Source organism: Pseudochaenichthys georgianus, chromosome 8 (genome assembly GCF_902827115.2).
Source record: "Pseudochaenichthys georgianus chromosome 8, fPseGeo1.2, whole genome shotgun sequence".
Classification (NCBI taxonomy): domain Eukaryota; kingdom Metazoa; phylum Chordata; class Actinopteri; order Perciformes; family Channichthyidae; genus Pseudochaenichthys; species Pseudochaenichthys georgianus.
This window is the reverse complement of record NC_047510.2, coordinates 29367359-29389106: the sequence shown is the minus strand read 5'-3', so window position 1 is coordinate 29389106 and position 21748 is coordinate 29367359. Positions and strand designations below refer to the sequence as shown.

The 21748-nt window shown below is 41.1% G+C and overlaps 1 protein-coding gene across 2 annotated transcripts in view; it reads right to left on the bottom strand.

Annotated features, from left to right (window-relative positions):
- Window positions 1–21748, bottom strand: part of LOC117451436 (protein kinase C beta type-like) — a 114524-nt gene that overhangs the window by 51059 nt on the left and 41717 nt on the right. For both annotated transcript variants that reach the window (XM_034089732.2, XM_034089731.2), the window contains exons 4-7: window positions 15633–15744; window positions 14991–15119; window positions 2546–2702; window positions 1364–1498 (exon numbers count right to left, since the gene is read on the bottom strand). In XM_034089732.2, the coding sequence (XP_033945623.1) occupies window positions 1364–1498; window positions 2546–2702; window positions 14991–15119; window positions 15633–15744 (533 nt within the window). The remainder of the gene's footprint in view (window positions 1–1363; window positions 1499–2545; window positions 2703–14990; window positions 15120–15632; window positions 15745–21748) is intronic.

The window sequence follows — 21748 nt, the reverse complement described above, 5'->3', positions numbered from 1 at the left end:
ATGGGATACGACCAGAAGACATGTAATATCACATAGGTGTGTTTAGAGGCTTTGCGAATCATTGCCAATCACATTTGCAATATTTGAATATCCTTTAATCACAGGGATATCTACCACTGGTACGTTGGGAATCATGTCGAGAGTTTTCGTCAGGGTAAACATATACAAACACAGCTCGTCAACTCAAATGTACAGCAAAGAGTCGTCGGTAGCTATGTGATCTATTGTTAATGTAAACATTTGAATTAAAGCCATTTCTCTTGTGCCGTGGAAACATCTAAAAGGAATGAAAGACGATCAAACACTGCCTACAGGTTGCAGCTTTTTCAACAATACAATCCGCTCCTGGCTGTTAAGGATGCATGACTTTGTTCCGTTTGGATAGTTATGGAGTTACTGGGTTTATGTGAGATATTTCACCTCATCAGAAAACAACATGGTGCAACTTAGAATGATCAAATCAGATGGACATGAGTGTGTCATAAGCTTGACTCTTCACATTATTTTAAATCCTTTCCATAGAGGGCAATAACAAAGAAACACAGAAGCCTCATCTGTTCATGTGAATCTTTCCTACTTCTCGTGAGGCTTTGGAGCTTTACTTAGATCATGTTTCTCAAACTTTTTCATTCCAAGGACCACTTAATCAATAAAAAAACACTCGCGGACCACCTAACTCCACAAATATCCAAAATCACATCGTTTTTCTAGAACAGATTACAAATCGCCTGAAAATAGAACAAACAAGTGGCAACATGTGTGACGAAGGTGTTGCGCTGGGCTATATCATCGAAAGTGAAACTTAAGCTCACTCCATTGCGGAGATATTCCCGCGAGAGTGCGGACAACTTAAATGTATTTATTCATTTCAAATGTGAAATGTTACCAATATACTCGCGGACCACTAGGGGGCGCTCACGGACCACCAATGGTCCGCGGACCACACTTTGAGAAGCACTGACTTAGATGGAGTACTAGAAAAATTACTCACTTGCATGGATTCTCTTTACTCTCAATATCAAGTTTTTAATGGCATCCCTCCACCTCCACCTCAACGCTGGCATCTCATTAAAAACCCTGACAGAGCGGCGTCAGCAGAACGAGAGGAGGAGAGGGAGATAGGGAGAGATAGAGTCTGAGCGAGAGAGGGAGAGATAAAGAAGCGGAGATAAAGAGACGGGGCAGAGACGCGTTGGCACTGAGTTTCACCAGAATAAAAAGAAAGAGCTCCAACTAAAGTATTTCTCCAACAGTGCAGTAATGAACAAGGTCACCTTCACTCTCCCTCCTCCTCTACCTGAGCTGTTTCCCTGCCTCTCATCTCTCCACCCCCCCCCCCTATCTGTCCATCCTTTCATCTCACCATCCATCCACTCCTTGTTTCTGGAGCTCCGAGATGCCGAAAGACAGCGATCCCATGAAGTCGTTGCGGCTGGTCATGTCCCAGTCCCAGATCTCCACCGACAGACGGCGGTCCTTATCGTACTCCTTCAGGTGGCTGCGGGGGAGACAAGGACAATCAACAGTTGGAGGAAGGCTGATACATATTTGTTGTGTTTAATCATTTGAATTTCAACAGTCAAAGGATAAGGATGTAAAAAACAACAGAACAAAAAAAGACTCGGAAGCAGTGGCCACAACTTTGTGCATTTACAAAAGGGTACGATACAATACTATCAAAAGGATAGGATATAATATATTGCATCACAGCAGCACGCTTTGCAACATCAACAGGGACAAATACTATACAGAAAGAGACATTTAAGATAATATTACGATGACTAAACACAATATGTAAAAGACTCTCTAACCTACAGTACATTTGACTTGGGATTTAACCCTAAATGTATTTCATTGGAGGATTGCCTGCTGCACAAAGACTGCTTCAGTCTAGCCGTATTTAATGGTAGGTTTCTGTATCTCCGATATGATGGTAACAACTCATATTCACTTGAGAACATTAGAGCAGTCTTGAATTCATCTTTCCCGTTATAACAATGTCCCTGAAATGTGCCTACTGTAGCATAATTCCTCCGGTAATCAGATTCCTCACTCTTTCCAAATACAAGAAATAAAGTAGGTGTCTGTGGTAAGTTGAGCCTCTGTGTAACATTCAGCTAAACCGTCCGTCATATCTTGTTTTGCTTTGTTGGATAGATGCAAAAAAACCACCTTTCAAATGGAACATCTGCACCCACATGCCGTGAAAATGCAAACCCAGTCTCCCTCCATGCAAACTGTGATGAAGCTGATTAAGAATGTAATTGGAGCCAAGTGCAGGAAACCACCCCAAAAGCAAGGTTTTATGATTATAATATGCCAGATGTTTTTATCTGAGCGCCAGCGGTTACACATGCTTGGAAATAAGACGAGCATAATGTGATGCTTTTAAAAAAAAGAAAACTGCACTGGGTGAGTGAGAGAGATGGAAGAGAGGAAACTGAGATTAAATTATTAAAGGAAGGAGAGCCGAGAAAAAAGGCAGAGACAGACAGACGGATGAATAAAATAAGAACGCAGCAAACATGGTGTTTTGAAGCCTTACAATTTAAAGGTCTCATTCCAGGTGGGGTTCAGGCAGCACTTTATGGTCTTGGTCTTCTGTTTACTCTCGCTGCGGGGGTCTGGGATCAGTTTAAGCTTCACGTAGGGGTCTGACAGCCCGTTGGGGTCCATAGGAACCAGATTCCTGCCCTCTTTGACTGGAGGCAAGACAACAGGATATACAGAGGGGTGGGGAGAGAAAAGGGAGGGAAAAGGTGAGAGGAGACATTTGCATTAAAACAAAAAGGAATCTCAGATCATCAATTGGACTTTACATACAGTAAGCAAGAGTTGTTTTGTTTATTTTGACTTTTTTAAGCATCTTTGAGCTTATTATTATTGTATATATATATATTTTTTTATAGATAACCAATTAAAAAGTCCCTTCCATTAAAATGAAAAAAAGGGACAAAAAGGGACAACATCATAATTCTATAAAGTTATACTTTTAGACTGAGATGAACATAAACACCGAAAATAAAGACCACCTTCAACGTAATTCAAATAATAAAACAACATTTTAAAACATTTCCCAACATTATTTCTGTAGACGTCATTTACCGTACACTTTTTTTTTCTTCAGGGAACACTTAGCCTTATATATACACACATTGCTACCTTTCCAGACCTCATACTCTGAAACTTGTTGACAACAATACTTGATATGCAGGACTCTCCCCTCCATTTAGAGAGACCAATTTTCTTAAAAGGTTTAAGGGGAGTAATATTACGATTAATCCTCCCTCGTGTCTTTTTTATTTTCCACTCTCTTGCATGAATGGAAACAGCAGCCGCGTTCAAATGTGTTCATATGACCTTAAACAATAGAGCCATTAAAGTAGGATATATTTCATTTATTTAGAGTCCAATAGCAATTTATCAAAATTAATTTCAACCAATATTAAGGAGGTTGGCAGGTGTTCATTTCAGGCCTTGCGTGTTGTATGTTCTTTTTTAAACCTCCCCCTTATACCAACTAATTAAAGTAGGCATGGTAAACACACACACACACACACACACACACACACACACACACACACACACACACACACACACACACACACACACACACACACACACACCACACACACACACACACACACACACACACACACACCCACACACACACACACACACACACACACACACACACACACACACACACACACACACACACACACACACACACACACACACACACACACACACACACACACACACACACACACACACACACACACTAACCCCAAGAGTTGTATTTGGGGTTAAAGCTTTAAGTTAGCCACATCTGTCTGTAATGACCATGTAGTAAAAAGGAAGGTTGCCAGTCCCAACACTAATCCCTCTTTAGAGGCCGTCTGTTATTGGGCTGTAATTGTATTCCAGTGGCGTAACATCCCCTAAGATTGTGTGTGTGTGTGTGTGTGTGTGTGTGTGTGTGTGTGTGTGTGTGTGTGTGCAATTATAGTTGCTGGACAAGTTGGGGGTCACATCCAATTACCAGAAGCAGGGGTGGTGCTGCTGTGTCACACACACACACACACACACACACACACACACACACACACACACACACACACACACACACACACACACACACACACACACACACACACACACACACACACACACACACACACACACACACACACACACACACACACACACACACACACACACACACACACACACACACACACACACACACAAAGTACTTAGCTAATGTAGCTCAATGATTGTGTTCTGGGGAAGATGATGGCTACGGTCTGAGGGGAAATAGTCCCATGCTGTCAAAAATAAAGATCTAAGAACAGTTTTGTGTCAGTTTTTCCTTCCTTGAATACTCAAAGCGGGCATCTTGTGAGTAGAAGTTTGACTCATAGTAAAAAACCAACTCACCGGATCAAGTTGGGGCCTCTCGTCTCCGCACACCAGCTCCCCGTCAAAGGGGTTACATTAATTATTCGTGACCTTTTAAGAACTCAGCCTAGTGCCCAAAGATCCCCCTCTACAAACATGGAAACCTAAAACTACGTCTCCTGGTATCGTGGTTTACTGGGTCAGTTACACTTGGTCACACAAAATGGAAAACAAATGTGCATTTTAGCACTTTGTTTTGGAGTTCACATTTCTTACAAACTATCAAAGACGTTTAAATATGAAGCAACATGGACTGTCTGACATGTTACTATTTATTGGACGATTTGAATAAGTGTAGGTCCTTGGTGAGATCCCATTGGGCTGTGTCCATACTTCACTCTAACTGGCTAGCACCAGGGTCTTACTACTGTACGTCAGATGCCAAATGATCTGTATCAGCTCTGATCCTGCGCGGCTGCCAATGTGAGTTGCCTGGCACTATTTTTTGTTATCAAGTGTCATCATAATACTTCTGTCTATTTATGGTCAATTTCAAATAGAGTCTGTGTGTTTCGCTGATTGTTTATTGAAGATAATTTGAGATATTTGAGTTCGGTTAGGGTTTTGCTGCACTTGACCCGTTTATTAAGCATCTTCTCAAGTAATCTGGAAACATTTAGGTGTCAGAGTGAAAGTAGACAAGACTACAAGTGGATTTAATTTCAGAGATGACAAAGAGGGATGGCTTAACATAGAGGGAATGGACTTTAATTAACAGTAAAATGATAGGGGGAACTGTCACATAATACTACTCCATAAAATACTTCAACACCATGCAGGTCCTTTATAGGGACGGGTGGCGCAGTGGTCTGTGCATCTGATCATCAGATCAAGGGGGGTGCTGGGGAACTCCAGTTCGAAACCCGCTCCTGCCGCCACTGCGTCAGGCCGTTGTGTCCTTGGGCAAGACACTTCACCCGGATTTGCTCCTGTGGGTATTGTCCACAGTACATGTATAATATCAATGTGTACTTGTAAAAGCGCCTCGATGACTTCGAGGCGTGAAGATGGACGGTGTGGCGCAGTGCGCTGTGCAATGATCATCAGATCAAGGGGTGAAACCCGCCGCTGCTGCGTCTGTAAAGCCGTTGTGTCCTTGGGCAAGACACTTCACCTGAACTTGCTCCTGTGGGTATTGTCCACAGTGACCATTGCATGTATAAAAAATATGTGTAATGTGTATCTGTAAAGCGCTTTGAGCACTGGAAAAGCGCTATAATAAATGCAAGGCATTATTATTATTATTATTATTTTTGTATCGTCACTGCAGAACAATTGCACCCGAGTTCTCATGCAAATGATACGTTTCCGACTGCTTCCACCATCATGATGTTGAGATATAGGTACAAAAAGAAGTACCTCTTTTGCAAAACATGTTTTTTTTACAATTGAGATGCAGAGCTGCCAAAGCGGGATCCTTTCAAACCATGACTGAAGGGGATAGCTCGCGGTGTGAGAAAAAAATCTTCAAGAAGTCAGAGAAATGGAGTTTCATGCCGGTAAAGCGCCATGATACGCTAAACTCTGAGAGGTTAACCACAGCACGGGCCCAACGGCCAGCATTAAACCCTCAGAGGAGCGGGTCAATAAATATTAGATGATGCCTGTTAAAGTGACCATCAAATGCTGGTTGAGGTGAGCTATAAAGAGGGTAGCATGCCAAATGGTCTCAAAGGACACTTACAGTAAATACAAGAGGGTGTGTGTTAGTGTGAGTGAGAGAATGATTCTACTTGTGCATGTACATGTGTGTAATCTACATGTGACGAATGAAAATCTTGCTCTTATACATATGTGCTAATTGCAGAGAGCATGTATGGGTAAAGATGTGTGTGTGTGTGTGTGTGTGTGTGTGTGTGTGTGTGTGTGTGTGTGTGTGTGTGTGTGTGTGTGTGTGTGTGTGTGTGTGTGTGTGTATGAGATAACATGTATTTGAGGCTGCAGGGAGTGAGGAGATGAGAGTGCAGTAGCAGCAGAATACTGTATGTGCACAGCAGCGTGGGCGTGGGCAGAGCACCTTTTCCCATGTGAAACAGCCTCAGCACAGTCTTAGTGAGAGTCTTCTTTCCAACTGCTACTTGCTTTTATGTGTGCTGCAAGATGTGTGACGATTTGCCAGATTATTCATAGACATTTTGAAATTAAAGTGTTTGTAGGTGCAGTGTGAATCCTGTTGATCTTTTTATCAGAATAAACTAAACTACAGCTGCATCATGGCTTAGAGAGCCTAGTACCATGCTGTAACACGGTGAAGTAATTACTAGCTGGCATTTGATGATTTCATTTGAGCAATGAAAAAGTCAAGAATCAAAACCAATATTAGGATCAGAAGCCTTATGACTAATTGGTAGAGCAAACGTCTCTGAGCCTGACATTAGGCTTGGATATAGATGTTTGAGTACACTGCTCTCACCTTCCTTGCTCGCTTTGAATATAACGGCCCGTCCACACACGCCGCTGTGTGGACGTCACCATTCACTTTGAATGGGGTGACGTCACTTTTAGCCGAAATGCATCGTGGGAAGCGACGCGGAGCGTAGCTGGCGTGGCTCGCTGCAAAAGTTGAGCAATGTTCAACTTTTGACGCTTCGGCAGAAGCGTCAGCCAATCGAATCGTATGCCAGTACAAGCTCTAGCCAATCAAACCACTGCTTGTGTGTCAGGGGCGGGAGATTAATGTGATTGGGTGTTGATCGAGTTTCAGACATGTCCGCCGGCAAGCGTCAACGCTGTGTGGACTTCGGAGTTGAGGTGTGAGATCGGTCGTTCAAACAAAACAAAAAAGGCTTAGGTACACATAAGGCAATCATTTAGGCCAAATCAAGAGTTCAAACCCCTAATGGGGCATTTCCACTACAGCGGTTTAAGCGTGCCGGGCCGGTTTTTGGTTGTGTTTCCACTTGGCGTAGTTCCGGCTAGCGGGTACTTTTTCACAGTTTTCTGACTCTCCAAAATCGAGGTTCTTTCCGGGCCAACAACCGGGTTGAGTATGCTAAACTAGTGAGAGAATCGCTGGCAACTACAACAAAATGAACATATTTTATAGTGATTTAATTGTAATACACGTTTCAAAATGATGCCGAAGTAACAACATACTGATACCGGTTAGTAAAAACCATGAATTAATGCTTTGACAAGTCTGCAGACAGACGGCAGGCGAAAAACCCTTTAAAATGTGTGTTTTCTGAATGGAGATTGGCTAAGCTAACGTTATGTATGTATATGCTCCGACCGTCCACACTCACAACAACGGCCTATACAGACATAAATAAACCAGCGACTGTATTCGCCATGACACAGGCAGTCTGTGGTTTGTACTTGTTTAACTTTTGTCTAGTTTCTGAACAGATATGAGGAGCTGTGAATTCTGAGTGCTAAGAGCTAACGGCTGATGTTGGTTTTGTGTTTCGCATTGACACTGCGTTACTATAGTTACTACCCCAGTACCTAAACTGTAATGGAAACGCAACATAAAGTGAGCCTGGCCCACCAAGGCCTAACTATAGAGGGGACCTTTAAGGCCCTGAACCCACATCCCACTGCCTGCTCCTTGTCCTTGAGCTCGATGCTGATCCTGCATCTCTATGGGCCGTGTGAGCTTTGATCCCCCAGTGAAACGGGAGGGATGTGACTTAAAAGTGATCAATACAGTGTCACTTTACAGCCATGTCAATTGCTTTGATTAAATCCATAGTTAGTGCATTCTCCATTTCTCAGTGTGGCAGCCATTTCCACCAGCTCCTGCTACGTTAAGCTGTGGAATAATTCTGAGTGCTTCTAAAATTCATTCTCTGTGGTGGCGTTTCCTTTTTTTTCTTTTTTAACCTTACTGCAATGTGGGAGTAATCTACTAGTGGCTCCACACTGACCCCTGTGGACAGAGAAGAGTACTACACCTCCAAATGCCTCCTAGCCTGTCCATTATTACCACACACAAAATGAAGAGGTTTCTATACCAGCAACCTAAAATCAGGAATTCATGTATGTTTTGGCACAAAAAAATGCTAAATCCTTGCTAGTTGGACAATAATGTTAATGCATTGGGGACAGACTGACAGATATGAATAAAATAGATTAAATAAGACTTGACAGTTGCTACTATTCGGCTCAATTTGGTTATATTTCGATTCTGTAGCACTGATTTGCTAGCAGTGTGTGTGTGTGTGTGTGTGTGTGTGTGTGTGTGTGTGTGTGTGTGTGTGTGTGTGTGTGTGTGTGTGTGTGTGTGTGTGTGTGTGTGTGTGATAAGTCTGCTCTCTTATCATTTCTCACAGTAAATCCCAGCTAATGATCAGTATACGAGCATGGGGCATGATGTGGCGAGTATTTTAGAAAATAAGCAGAGTTGTGCAGCTCTATTTATTGACCTTTCAAAAGCGTTTGACACCATCGATCATCACATTTTAAAGCAGAGGCTACTCAGTATTGGCATATCCAGCAATGCAGTAGGATGGTTTGTAAACTACCTCTCTGAAAGGTCCCAATGTGTTCATTTTGATGGACTGTCTTCTGAATGGTTAAACATTTCTAATGGTGTACCACAAGGTTCTGTTTTAGGTCCACTTTTATTCTCCATCTACATCAACAGTTTAGGTGAAAATGTGGATGAAGCTACTTTACATTTGTATGCGGATGATACCGTGATGTACTGTGCAGGTCCCTCCATTAAGGAGGCTGGTGTTAAATTACAGGCTGTTTTTAACACTATTCAGACTCCGCTCTCTGAACTAAAGCTTATTTTAAATGTTGAGAAAACCAAGGTAATGCTCTTTTCTAAAGCTAAAAAGACACCAGAGCCTGTTTTAGATATTGTAACTACGCAAGGAACAAAACTTGAAGTTGTTGCCTGTTACAAATACCTTGGTATCTGGCTTGATGATTGTCTCACTTTTAAACTTCATGTCAATAACCTGCTTAAAAAGCTGAGGGTTAGGCTAGGTTTCTTCTACAGGAACAAGTCCTGTTTCTCGCTTGAGGCCAGGAAAAGGCTAGTCACTGTGACCTTTTTACCTGTGCTGGACTATGGGGATCTGATGTATATGAATGCACCTGCCAATTGCCTGGTCAAGTTAGATGCTGCGTATCACAGTGCACTGAGATTTGTGACAAACTGTGAAGCATTAACCCATCACTGTACCCTGTATGCAAGGGCTGGTTTGCTTTCACTAACTGTACGGAGGCTCAGTCACTGGTACATTTTTATATACAAAGCCATGTTAGGGAAACTTCCATCTTATATCTGCTCCCTGATCTCACGGAGAATTGTAAGTGGCTACTGCCTGAGATCGCATGCTGTGGTTTTATTAAATGTGCCAACTGCTAGGACTGTCTTAGGGAAGACAGCTTTTAGATGCGCAGCTCCTCTGTCTTGGAATAGTCTGCAAATTAAATGGAAACTGAACAATCTGGTGCCACTAAATGTTTTTAAAGCTTGGTTGGATGCTAGTCAATCGGAAGCTATTGGTACCTGTTTATGTGGATAATTATGTAAATGATGCTGTATGATGTCCTTTTGTTGTTCTATTTATGTTTTTATGTTTCATGTGGAAGTACTTGAGCAGGTCTCCCTTGAAAAAGAGATCAATGATCTCAATGGGATTTATCTGTATAAATAAAGGTTTGAAATTAAATTAAATGGGAACCAGGAAGAGAGACTAAGAAGGAACATGAGGGATGACCCCCAGCAATAGACCATGAAGGGAAAATGCTTATACATGCAGAAATTAGCACATCCAAAAGTTATCAGAACGGTTTTGTTATTGGAGACTTTGTTTCAATGTGTAATGATGAACAGATTGTGTTTATTGATTATATATGAAGTGCAATCCCAGAGGTATTAAACATTTCTCTCTCTTGTAGCAGAATTGGAAATCCATTTGTTTTATTTAAAACAGGAAGAAATCACTTTAACTTTCATAGATCCACAATCAAAGTAAATTGTATTTAGTCAGTAATTACTTTTGTAACTCTCTAAATCGAATACATTTGGCCAAATTCAAGCCTTAAACATGGCTCCATTTCTCAGGAAATATTTACTGTACCGAGTTATCTAGCACTTGGGAGAAAATAGTGGGAAATCTGAAGGTGTAGAAAAATGTATGTACACTGCAGCTGGGTATTTAACTAATATATTCAAATGCAGTCAGATTTTGGAGATGTGAATAACTGTAAATACTTTTGAAGTGTTTGTCAGCTTAGGGTTACTCTACCAGGTGTTTATGTGAAAGCAGCTCATTCACCACCAGAGAACAGATTCTCCTTTTTGTACGTGTCATTGATTAAAGGGAAGGAAATGTCCGGCTAAAAGTGAGTTCTACATCATTTAAGTTTGATGATTTCTGTTTGAGGCACAGCTGTAATTGAGTAGACAGGCACACAGCAAACTTAAATTAAACCTTTGCCGCCTCCTGCAGGTAAGACAAGGAACTACAGGTAAAGCAGAAAGTGGTGAAACTGTTCATTTATTTATCATATAAATAAAAAATGAGGCAGGTCAGGAAACTCTCTCGAGGAAAGAAGCCAGCCTGCATTTGACCTATCTCATTAATATAAGACATGTTCGGGTAAGAAATTAAGTGAATATAAATCATTTGACTTGTAGAACAAATACTTCGGACGTATGTTGTTAATTTCTTGGAAATAATTATGTGTTTTATGATGTTTTTAACTGCAAATGATTAGCCAAACATAGACAAAGAGGCTTCTAGAAACATCTTTACATCCTAAAATATTAACAGACTATATTGGGTAGCAACCAGGGACGTGCACAGACATTTGGAGGGGCTATTGCTCTAAACTAGAAAAAGGGCCTCCCCCCCGAAAAAAAACATAAGACCTTTTGAATTTTTTTCTAAATGAAAACCAGGGAATTTTTTTGTTTTGCATATCTCATTAAAATATCTAATGTTACTAACTATTAAAGAAAAAATGTGGAAACATTCTGGGGACAATTCTGTTTTAATGTAATGTTGAGCATTGTAACTGCTGTGCAGACATACTGATAAAATAGGGCCTCTAACTAATTACCTTAAATAAACTCACTAATTAATTAAACCAGTTCAAAACGCATTATTCTTATTGTTCTTTATGAGCGCAGTAACGGGAAGGTATCTAATTACTTATTTATGTAGTATTCCATAACTTAGTAACAGAGATGGTCAAACTAAAGTGGTAGAGACATGGCAGAAATCCTACACTGAAGCGGGACATTGAACTGTTCACCCGTGAGAGGGCGATCAAGAAAAGAGAGCGAGTGACCCCGTTGACGTTGAGAGAGTTTACAGATGAAAAGACACAGAAAGACAGAAGCACAATAACAAGTATATTTAGGGTTTGTTTTTTGTAAATAACCGACGGTGTCAAGAGGAAGTAAAGTCCCCTGGTTTGTCCCCTACTCTAACTGCCATGAGAAAACTCAAAATCAATTTAAGCATTTTTAAAAACGGGTACATTTCTGGGGACAGATTGACCCGGAGATTTGCCACCAAAGGGGGCAGGCATTTGGTGTGATCACCATAGCCATATGAGGCCGGAGGGCTGTCCTTTGCTTTCAGCTGTCAGATTGTAAACACAGTCACGTGACTGGGGGCAGATGACAGCGCTGACAAGGTGTGTTTTATCGCAGCGAGACGCTACAATTGTGGGCTTATCATGTTGATTTGGCCACAACAGAAAAAAACCTCTTTCTCTCCCCAGAGGGGCAGGTCAGCCAAAAAGGGCTGTTGCCCGGGCAACATTAGCCCGTACCTGTGCACGTCCCTGGTAGCAACTGCCTACTTTGAAACAACATTCAACCACCACCACAAAAAAATAATACTGGAAATACTGTCGAGACGAAAGTCAATAGGCTTATATGTAATTATATCTGTGAAAAACGGACTAACAAATAATTATGTGTTTTCATTTAGATTATTATTATTATTATTATTATAGTATTGTTCAATACCAGGAGAGGGTATTTGTTTATTTTGATAGCGTGGGCTACTTTTCAGAAGCGAGCTGTAGGAGGAAAGATATGAATGCCGCTTCCGGCAACACGGCTACAAAAAGGGGTGTAGTTTGTGATGGCCGGTCGCTTGTTCTCAAAGCCACGGAGAGAGAACCAGGCGACAGTGTGTGTGTGAGGCTCCGGAGACGCCGTTGGTATGTTTATTGTGTTTATTTACTTGATCTGTTGTCGCACTTTGCGAGAGTGCTGTTGCGCAATCAGCTGTGTTTTTTACGCAGCGCGGTCTGCCTGTGCTCCAGTGATTTCTGTGTGATTTAGACGGCGCAGGTGTTCAGATGAGGTTTTCTCTGGTGCTTGTTTCCAAGTGGAGATAAACACTCTTATTAATTCATTTAAGTTAATGATGTGGTTTTAAAGTAACAATTTATCCTTTTTAATTAAAACATAGTTTGTGGTGCTATTATTGTTATTATTGAGAATGCAGTGAGACCTGCAAAATGTTTGTAATTTGTGTAGCATGTGAGCTAACTTTTGTTTGTCCTTTGTGTTTGAAGGTTTTCAACCTGATGAATTGCTGTCTTGATTAAATAAAGACAAAAAGAACAAATTCGAGTTGTCCAAAGCGTCCTCTGTTGCCCTCTAGCCTATCAAGTCAGGCTAAATCACTGAAACAGGCCAAAAACCTGAAGGACTTGACAAATACTGTTATTATAAAATAATGTACATGTATACAATGTATAAAATAATGTTTGAAAAATGTGTTGCGATGACAATGTTTGTGGTTTGATGGTTGGACACTGTTGAGGTCTCCATAGTAGGTTGAGTAATTAAAACGAAAGTTAATTATAATCAAATATATTCTTATACAATGAAAATGTATTGTAGTTTATGTTTTTCTATAATCACAGTAGCCTATATTCAAAACAACAAGGGGTTTGTTAAGTTGAGTTTAAGGCCTATTTTAGTTTATGGGTGTCACTGATAAGAGAGGGGAGACAGTTTCTTCCCTTACAGCGGTGCACAGTGTTTATGCCATAGCCATAGAATAGGTCTGGACACGTCCTGCACATCAGAGACCATGCCCAGTTTCCACAAATATGGGTATGGAGGAGGTGTCTTTAGGTTTTTCTGTCCTGTTTTGAGCATAAAAACACTGGCTGAGAGGGAGCAAACTCGGGAGAGGGGTTTTTTTCCTCGGTAAGGTTCTCTCAAACTTTGTAAATATCTGTCGAATTTCTTTGTTGAATGCTGAGTGAATTTCTTTGTTGAATGCTGAGTGAATTTCTTTGTTGAATGTTTAGCACCCAGCAACCTGTGAGGAAATTCCTCAGAATTCATGCGGGACTATAGGTGTGGATATGAATTGATTTGTTGAGTGAAAGTTTGAAACGGTTAGATCCCACTGACCATTTATGAGGAACTGCCTCTAAATGTTGTCGGACTCTAGGTATGAATGTGTAGCCCCGGCGATTTATGATGAGATTCCTCTAGATTATGTCGGAAGACTTTAATGTCAAAACTATGAATTAAGGTTCCACATTAGAAAATGACCACAGCATATATATTTTGTATAATTGTCATATTGTAACGAGAGAAGGTAAAACCCTGTACAAGTGTGGACCAATTTTTCTTCAAATAAACTGATCCCACCCTTTGGATTGGGACAACTTAAAAGAAATCTGCGCCCTCCTCTCCTGCTTGAAAGGTAAGAAATGCACATCTGCCACAACTCACACTTAGGTAGGGCCACATCTCATTACTGATATCAAAAATCCTTCGGGATCGCTTAAACAGATCGAGCGGGTCGTCTGAATTGAAACAGCAGTTCATTGAACCTGGTTCTTCCGGGGGTTAGTAGAGGTGAGATCTTGCTGACGTTAGTGGGTCTGAGCCAAGCAGTAAACTTGCATGGACTCAACAGCTTTCGTTAGGTCAATTAGTAGGTCTGAGTAATTTGCCGGAATAAATTAACAGCCCTCCCGACTCATTCATTCTTGAGTAACCACGGTAATAATCATATTTACAGGAACATTTATTTTGCGCTCCATATTTGTTCAATTTCTAAGGTCAGATGGTCGAAAAAGGCCAGCAGCTCTATTAGTCAGCATATTTAGTATTTGTAATGATTTACTTTGAAACCAATGTAAGCTTCATGTACTGATGCATGTATTGACATTCACTTCTAATCAATATATTAGTAAAGAAGTAGAAATTCTATCTGCATCTGTTTGCTGAAATTAAACTTAAACGGACACAGAATAAAAAGAGATGAAGTTTTATCTCATGTAACATCTGTTGCACCCATCCTGTACCTCTGCAGATCTTCCAGTAGAGGGAGGCAGATGACTAGTGTTGCAGAACATGAACACAGCGGTGTCTTATAGTGTGTGTGTGTGTGTGTGTGTGTGTGTGTGTGTGTGTGTGTGTGTGTGTGTGTGTGTGTGTGTGTGTGTGTGTGTGTGTGTGTGTGTGTGTGTGTGTGTGTGTGTGTGTGTGTGTGTGTGTGTGTGTGTGTGTGTGTGTGTGTGTGTGTGTGTGTGTTAATGGATAGGGTGTGTTAATGGATAGATCTACTTACTGGTGACAGTGAGTACGTTGGTCTTGACCTCCGCGGTGATCTGGAGGCGACCTCTCCTCTCGGTGTGGTCTGTCCCACACAGGCTCGGCACATTGGCCACACAGCGCTTATGGATGTTCATCATACAGTCTGGAAAACACACATTAAAAAAATATTTTAATGGTTTTTTTTGTCACGTGCAGAAAAGCTACAGTGTCAAATCTTAAGTCTGAGGCTCCTCTTCCAATGGAACATATAATATACTTAAAAAGAAAAGGATATCAAATAGTGGTGCAAAATGGTGCAAGTAAGTTGCATGAATACGAAAACATGTATACATATAAGATAGACTAAGATAATCAGAAAGCTAAATTACATTCTCTACATTAGAATACATCCTGTAGTAATTATGTGGAATAAACAGATGTAGAAATTAACAGTGTGTTATAACCACATGTGAGTGGTGACAAGCAAAGACTACATTATATTTATTTTCTAGAAGGGCTGTATATAATTTAAAATAAATATTTAAAAGCAATTACATTTACACTGAGTTGGACATAACCTGAATATGGAATATAAAATGCTGCAGTGTGTGTTTGCTAACGGAAACCTGATCGCAGACAGTGAGGCTTGTGGATGTGTGTGTGTGTGTGTACGTACGGTCACATCTCATGCCCTGGTGCAGCAGGCCGTACAGCAGAGAGCCACAGTGATCACAGAAGGTCGGGCTGGAGTACGTATGGATCTTAAACTTATGCTTTGCCCTCGGGTCCTGAGAGGAAGGAAAGAAAGTCATACATTAGGAATATGATTCAATAATATCTTTATTTATTCACATTTACTGTATTCCACTCTGAGCTTTAGACAGAAAGAATCATTTATAATACAGCTGTGAAAACTTATTTTTGTCAAATGCAGATGATTTGTGTTTGTTATGTGAATGTGTTGCAGAGTATTATCATCTGATATTTAAGAAGTGTGTTACATTTGAAATGGCAGAAAGTCTTGTTGCAATTTCCAGATATTAAAAGAGGTCCCTTGAGTTTCTCTGGTAATTATCAATAGTAGCAGTTAAGTGAATACTGTTCAAACAATACCTGTGTTTGTGTTTTATATTGATTTCTCTGTTTTATCCTTTCATAAATGTGAGGACTAAAATGGCTATAAACAAGGGCTGGTTGGAGTAAACAGGGTTTTATTGCTCTGTGGGGGAGGTGTAGGTATGCAGGACAGGGTGCTAAGTGGATGAGAGTATATTCTGCTTAAGATCTCTAGCATGTCATGTTTCAGGGAAGTCTACATATCTTGAATAGTATATGTGTGGGTTTAATTACTTTGTATTCTGTGTAACCAGAAGTTGGAGATATGAGAGATGAAATATTTGTGTTATCTTTGGAAGCAAAGAAATATCCTTTAAGACACATCTGAGGTCTCTGGAATGTGGGGGTGTGTGTGTGTGGAGGCTGAGTAAACTCCACCCCTTCCTGTTTGTGTTGGTATGAAAGCCTATTCAGCCTTTTGTTCTGCCTCTCTTCTCGCCCGGACCGGATGGTCGGGGCAACACGTGAACAAGGCCAGGAATAGGCATATTCCTGACATTACGCATATGATATGGCTTTGTATGGTATGGTAATGTATTGATTGTATTGCATTGTCATATTACCATTAAAGTAGATTATTGTTTAACGGTTACTTGTATGCTCTGGATTCCTTCCTGTATGATAACCAGCTTGTTAGGGACGCGCGGAGATTTGAAAAGCGGACAAGTTATCCCTCAAAATCTCTATCAGTGTCGTTACCTTTCCATTTTTCTTAAAAGACACATTTACAAAGACTAGAAAGGCAGCTACATGTATGACCTGTGTGTGTGTGTGTGTGTGTGTGTGTGTGTGTGTGTGTGTGTGTGTGTGTGTGTGTGTGTGTACGCAATAGAGCTCTGTAAGGATTCAGCCTTAAGATTACTAAGCCCAATGTAATTGAATCCAGATCATAAATAGAGTAGGTAGACAAGAGTTCACATCAATGTAGCGCATACTCACACTCAAGGTCATCAGTTCAGGCCTCTTTTTCAATTTAGTGAATATATTTTTCTTTATTTTAATGCTAATTTTGCACTTTGGATTAACCCAAAAATGAAACTACACAGAGGAAAAAACTACTAATTCCTCTTTTCAAACATTTGGTTGTAACCCAGGCGTAACAAAGGCAGGTGCACACAAGCTATTTCTCTCTGTGTGTGTGTGTGTGTGCGTGCGTGCGTGCGTGCGTGTGTGTGGCAACCCTGGCTCAGTGGGCAGTTTCAGTGGTTGACACACATACACACACATTAACCCAATACATGTTACTGATGGCCACTGAGGGACTGCTCACACACACACAATTATTGTTGCTGGTCAAGTTGGGGGTCACATCCAATTACCAGAAGCAGGGGTGGTGGTGGTGCACACACACACACACACACACACACACACACACACACACACACACACACACACACACACACACACACACACACACACACACACACACACACACACACACACACACACACACACACACACCCACACACACACACACACACACACACACACACACACACACACACACACACCCACACACACACACACACACACACACACACACACACACACACACACACACACACACACACACACACACACACACACACACACACACACACACACACACACACACACACACACACACACAGACAAAAACATCCAATCCACCACTAGAGAAGGCTCCAGGTGCTGCAGTGAAGCGGGAATGCTTTAATGTAGGAGTTTAAATATGTCTGCCAAGGGGATCCTTCACAGTTATGAAACATGTAGCTACACTGTTAAATAACAATATACAAAGGATGCTGAGGTGCATGGACAGCACCAAATATAAGAGCTGCCTACCAACAAGGCAACATATCTCTGAAGAGAAGATATAGTATAATGCTCATTTTCAGGTTCATATTAGTGTCTCTACTGTGACCTGTGTACATGCTGTTCAAAAAGCTCCTCTGTACTACCCCTTAGCCTACAATGTGTTGGAGCGCTAGCCAATAGAAGTGCAAGTGTTACATAGTGATGTCACTACGTTATTGAAGTAAACCAAGGAGTCCAATGGAGGCACACAAACCTATATAACATACTACACGAAAGAGAAAACCCCAAAACGCATAATAGAGCCTTTTATTTATGGTTGCCATGACGAGTCTATAATGTGTACGGTAACGGCCCGTCCAAACGGCGGCGTGCGTTGAAGCTTGAATGGGGTGACGTCGCGCTTTGCTCGCTTCAACAGTTGAGCAATGTTCAACTTTTGAAGCTTCGGCGAAAGCGTCAGCCAATCGAATCATATGCCAGTACAAGCTCTAGCCAATCAAACCGCGTGCTTGTGTGTCCGGGCCGGGAGATTCATGTGATTGGTTGGTGGTCGAGTTTCAGACCAGCTCACCGGCAAGCTTCAACGCACGCCGCCGTGTGGACGCGGCGTAATAACAGGTCTCTTTGACAGGTGTGTGTCTAAGCCTTTGTATCCTACGAGCAAGAAGAAATGTGCCGATGGATTTCATCGTCTCTAATCTGTCCTGGATTTCATTTAGGCTGTCACTGCCTGAATTATACCTAGCTTCCCCAAGGTGTCTTCAGAAGTGTGTGTGTGTGTGTGTGTGTGTGTGTGTGTGTGTGTGTGTGTGTGTGTGTGTGTGTGTGTGTGTGTGTGTGTGTGTGTGTGTTGGTTATTTCTGATTGTGCGGCTGCCACTGATCGCATATTTGTAGGTGTCTTGGCTTCTATGCAAAGCAGTGCTTGTTTGAATTTGTGCGTACGCATCTGTGTGTGTTTGTTTCTTTGCGTCTGTGTTTGTTTCTTTGCGTCTTTGTGTGTTTGTTTCTTTGCGTATGTGTGCGTGTGTTTCTTTGTAATTGTGTGTGTTTGTTTCTCCGCTGCTTATCAAGGACAGGACCACCTCCTGCTTGTTTTTGTTCATCTTGAAGAACAAGGGAACATTGTGCGGCTGCAGCTGGAGTGATGAGCAACAGCTGACAGGACATGAGGACTGATGAGAGGGATGACATGCTTCTTTACAAACACCAATGATAAAATACATCCACCTCCAACATGCCTCCTCAGAAAACCCCCACAAATCCTGTCAAAACAAGACGTAAGAACAAGAAAGGAAAAAACCAAATAGGGACACAAAGCCTTTTCCTCTTTCTTAGAAATCAGAGCATGTGATCTGTTGATAGAGGGAATAAATGTCAGTCAATCTATTTCTTGTATTACACAAGCGTCATCGTTGAAAAGCCTTGAATCAGGCCAGTGTTAGAAGTGGCAAATGTCCCTGGGGTTTTCATTGGCTAATGAGTTTGACATATCTGCGACCCTTTGTATCAAAGGTCATGAGATTCCCTCAACAGACTGTTTCATTGTATTCATTTAGGTGAAGAATCACTTCCACCTTGTTTCAGGAAGGTTTTTAGAAATAAGTGAACGTCTCTCAAAATAGGAACTTAGGAGGCAGATTACTGATCGATACAAATGTAACATGTCTTTAAGTGAATTTGACTCTAAATTGGAATTTGCACTGCACTGAGGAAGACCTACACTCATTATAACATGTTTACTGGGGTTATAAATCATGTGAGAAGTAGGGTCATTTTTTCATAGACTTCCCACCGCTTTGTGCACACGTCACACGTTTAATTGTTGCAACAGTTGGGCCTCTTGTTTCACTTGTTTCGACTCTCTCAGACCCCACTAATTGAAAGCAGATGGTACAGTGTGTGTGTGCGCCTGGACAAATGAGTGTATTGCGCCGCATATGTTGTGTTACTGGGTTTCCAAACTGAAAGCGCTCGTAACATCAGCATATGCCAGAGCAGCCATTAGTCAGAGCTCCAACTCACACACACAAACACACACGTACATTTACTCAAGTATTGCACTTTATTACAATTGTGGGGTACTAGTATTTTCATTTTATTTTCCTAGTTTTAACAGTACATTCTTTAAGACAAGATTGTACTTTTTACTCCTGACAGCTTTAGTTAATTTACACATTCAGATTATTAACTAATACAAAATACTTCAATAATCAGAATAGATTGAATAGATTTATTTAGTTAGCGCTTTTACAGGTGCTCAAAGACGCTTTACAGATATAGAGAAAAGAAAGGAACAACAAATACATATATCGTTAAAGTTAAAGTCAAATAATACAAAAACAATCACACATTAAAAGCCAGATTGAAGAGGTGATCATAATCCAGTATTTTAATAAATATGATTCTGAAATGGACCGATACGCATCACGAGTACTTTTGGTATTTAAAAAGGGGCTCTATTATGCTCTGGTCCCTTCCCTGTAGTGTGTTGTATAGGTTTGTGTGCATGTAAATGGTCTGCAAAGGCTAAAATCCCTTTAAGTACATTTTGATGACAAAGTATAAAGACTGGTTCTTGGCAGAGAGACAGAGAGTCTTGGCCTACAGTCACAGACATACAAACTTATTTCGATTTTCCCACTATTGATTTCGTCTTCAGTCCACTCGCTCTTCTCGAGTAAGTGCTTACTGACATCACAACGCTGGAAACCTAACGTGATGTACTGCGGAGAGAAATCATATCATGAACCTGCAGTGTTTCAAATAACCAGATGCTAATGGTTGGTTGTAGAATGTGCATATCTGGACTAAATGAACCATCCATCTTGATCATTTATTCAAGTCTTCTTTCCAGTGTAATCGACAACCATTCCTGTTACAACTTCTCACTTATGAAGATTGACTTTGTTCTGCTTTCTGACATTTAATAGACCAAACAATTAATCATGTTATTGACAAAATAATCAAAAGATGAATCGCTATTTGATGATTTTTCGAGTGGCTACTGTGTGATGGTACATTTTAAAATCTTCCCACCCACCTTGATTCATTTACCGACAGCACAAATCAGAACAAAGCTAGCTGTAAGTATACAGAGGCTGCTTTTCTCTGTCCTGATCAATAAAACGAATGCAGCGACATTGTGTTTATCCCCCGCAGGCTTGTAATTCTTCCTCAGGGAATGTTTAAGTGTTTCTCTGAGTGGCTTTTTAAAGGATTTCTTGTTTATTGGGGAAGATCTGCGAGGAAATCACTATTGAAAACAATAGGTTATTTTAATGTCATTGCAAAAGAGAGGCGGTGGTTTCTTCCTCACTCACAATGAAACTCCTATCTCTCCCTGCCTCCTTTCCCTCTTCTCTCCTATCTTCCTCTCAAGAATGACCATGTGGTATCAGTGTGGATCGAACCATCTGGTCACACATGCTGTAAATAGATGATTGAAAATGCACAAAGTCCTTTGAGGAATCACATGTTTAGCAAAGAGAATGGGGAAAAGAAAAGAAAGATTAAGCGTTGAATTTAAAGGGGTCCTATCGTGCTCAGTTTCAGGTACATATTTGTAACATGCACCAAAACCTATAGAACACACTTCAGGAAATAGCACTCTGACGTAGAGCAAGTTATCCAGAAATCTTAAAGTGGGGAATCGGGGAAAATATTGCCTCAAAATGCCTCGGAAACAGAATATTCCTAATGTTGGGTGTGGCAGTGGGTCGGTGCTTCACGCTGACATTGGGTTTGAACCTCTTTCAGTGTGCAGACTGTGTGGGTTTCCTCTCCTCTTGCTGGAGGTTGGGTGAACTGTACACTATAAACCAGCTGAAGCTGTGTATGCGAGTGTGCTTATGTGTGTTATCCCTATAATAAAGGGTCC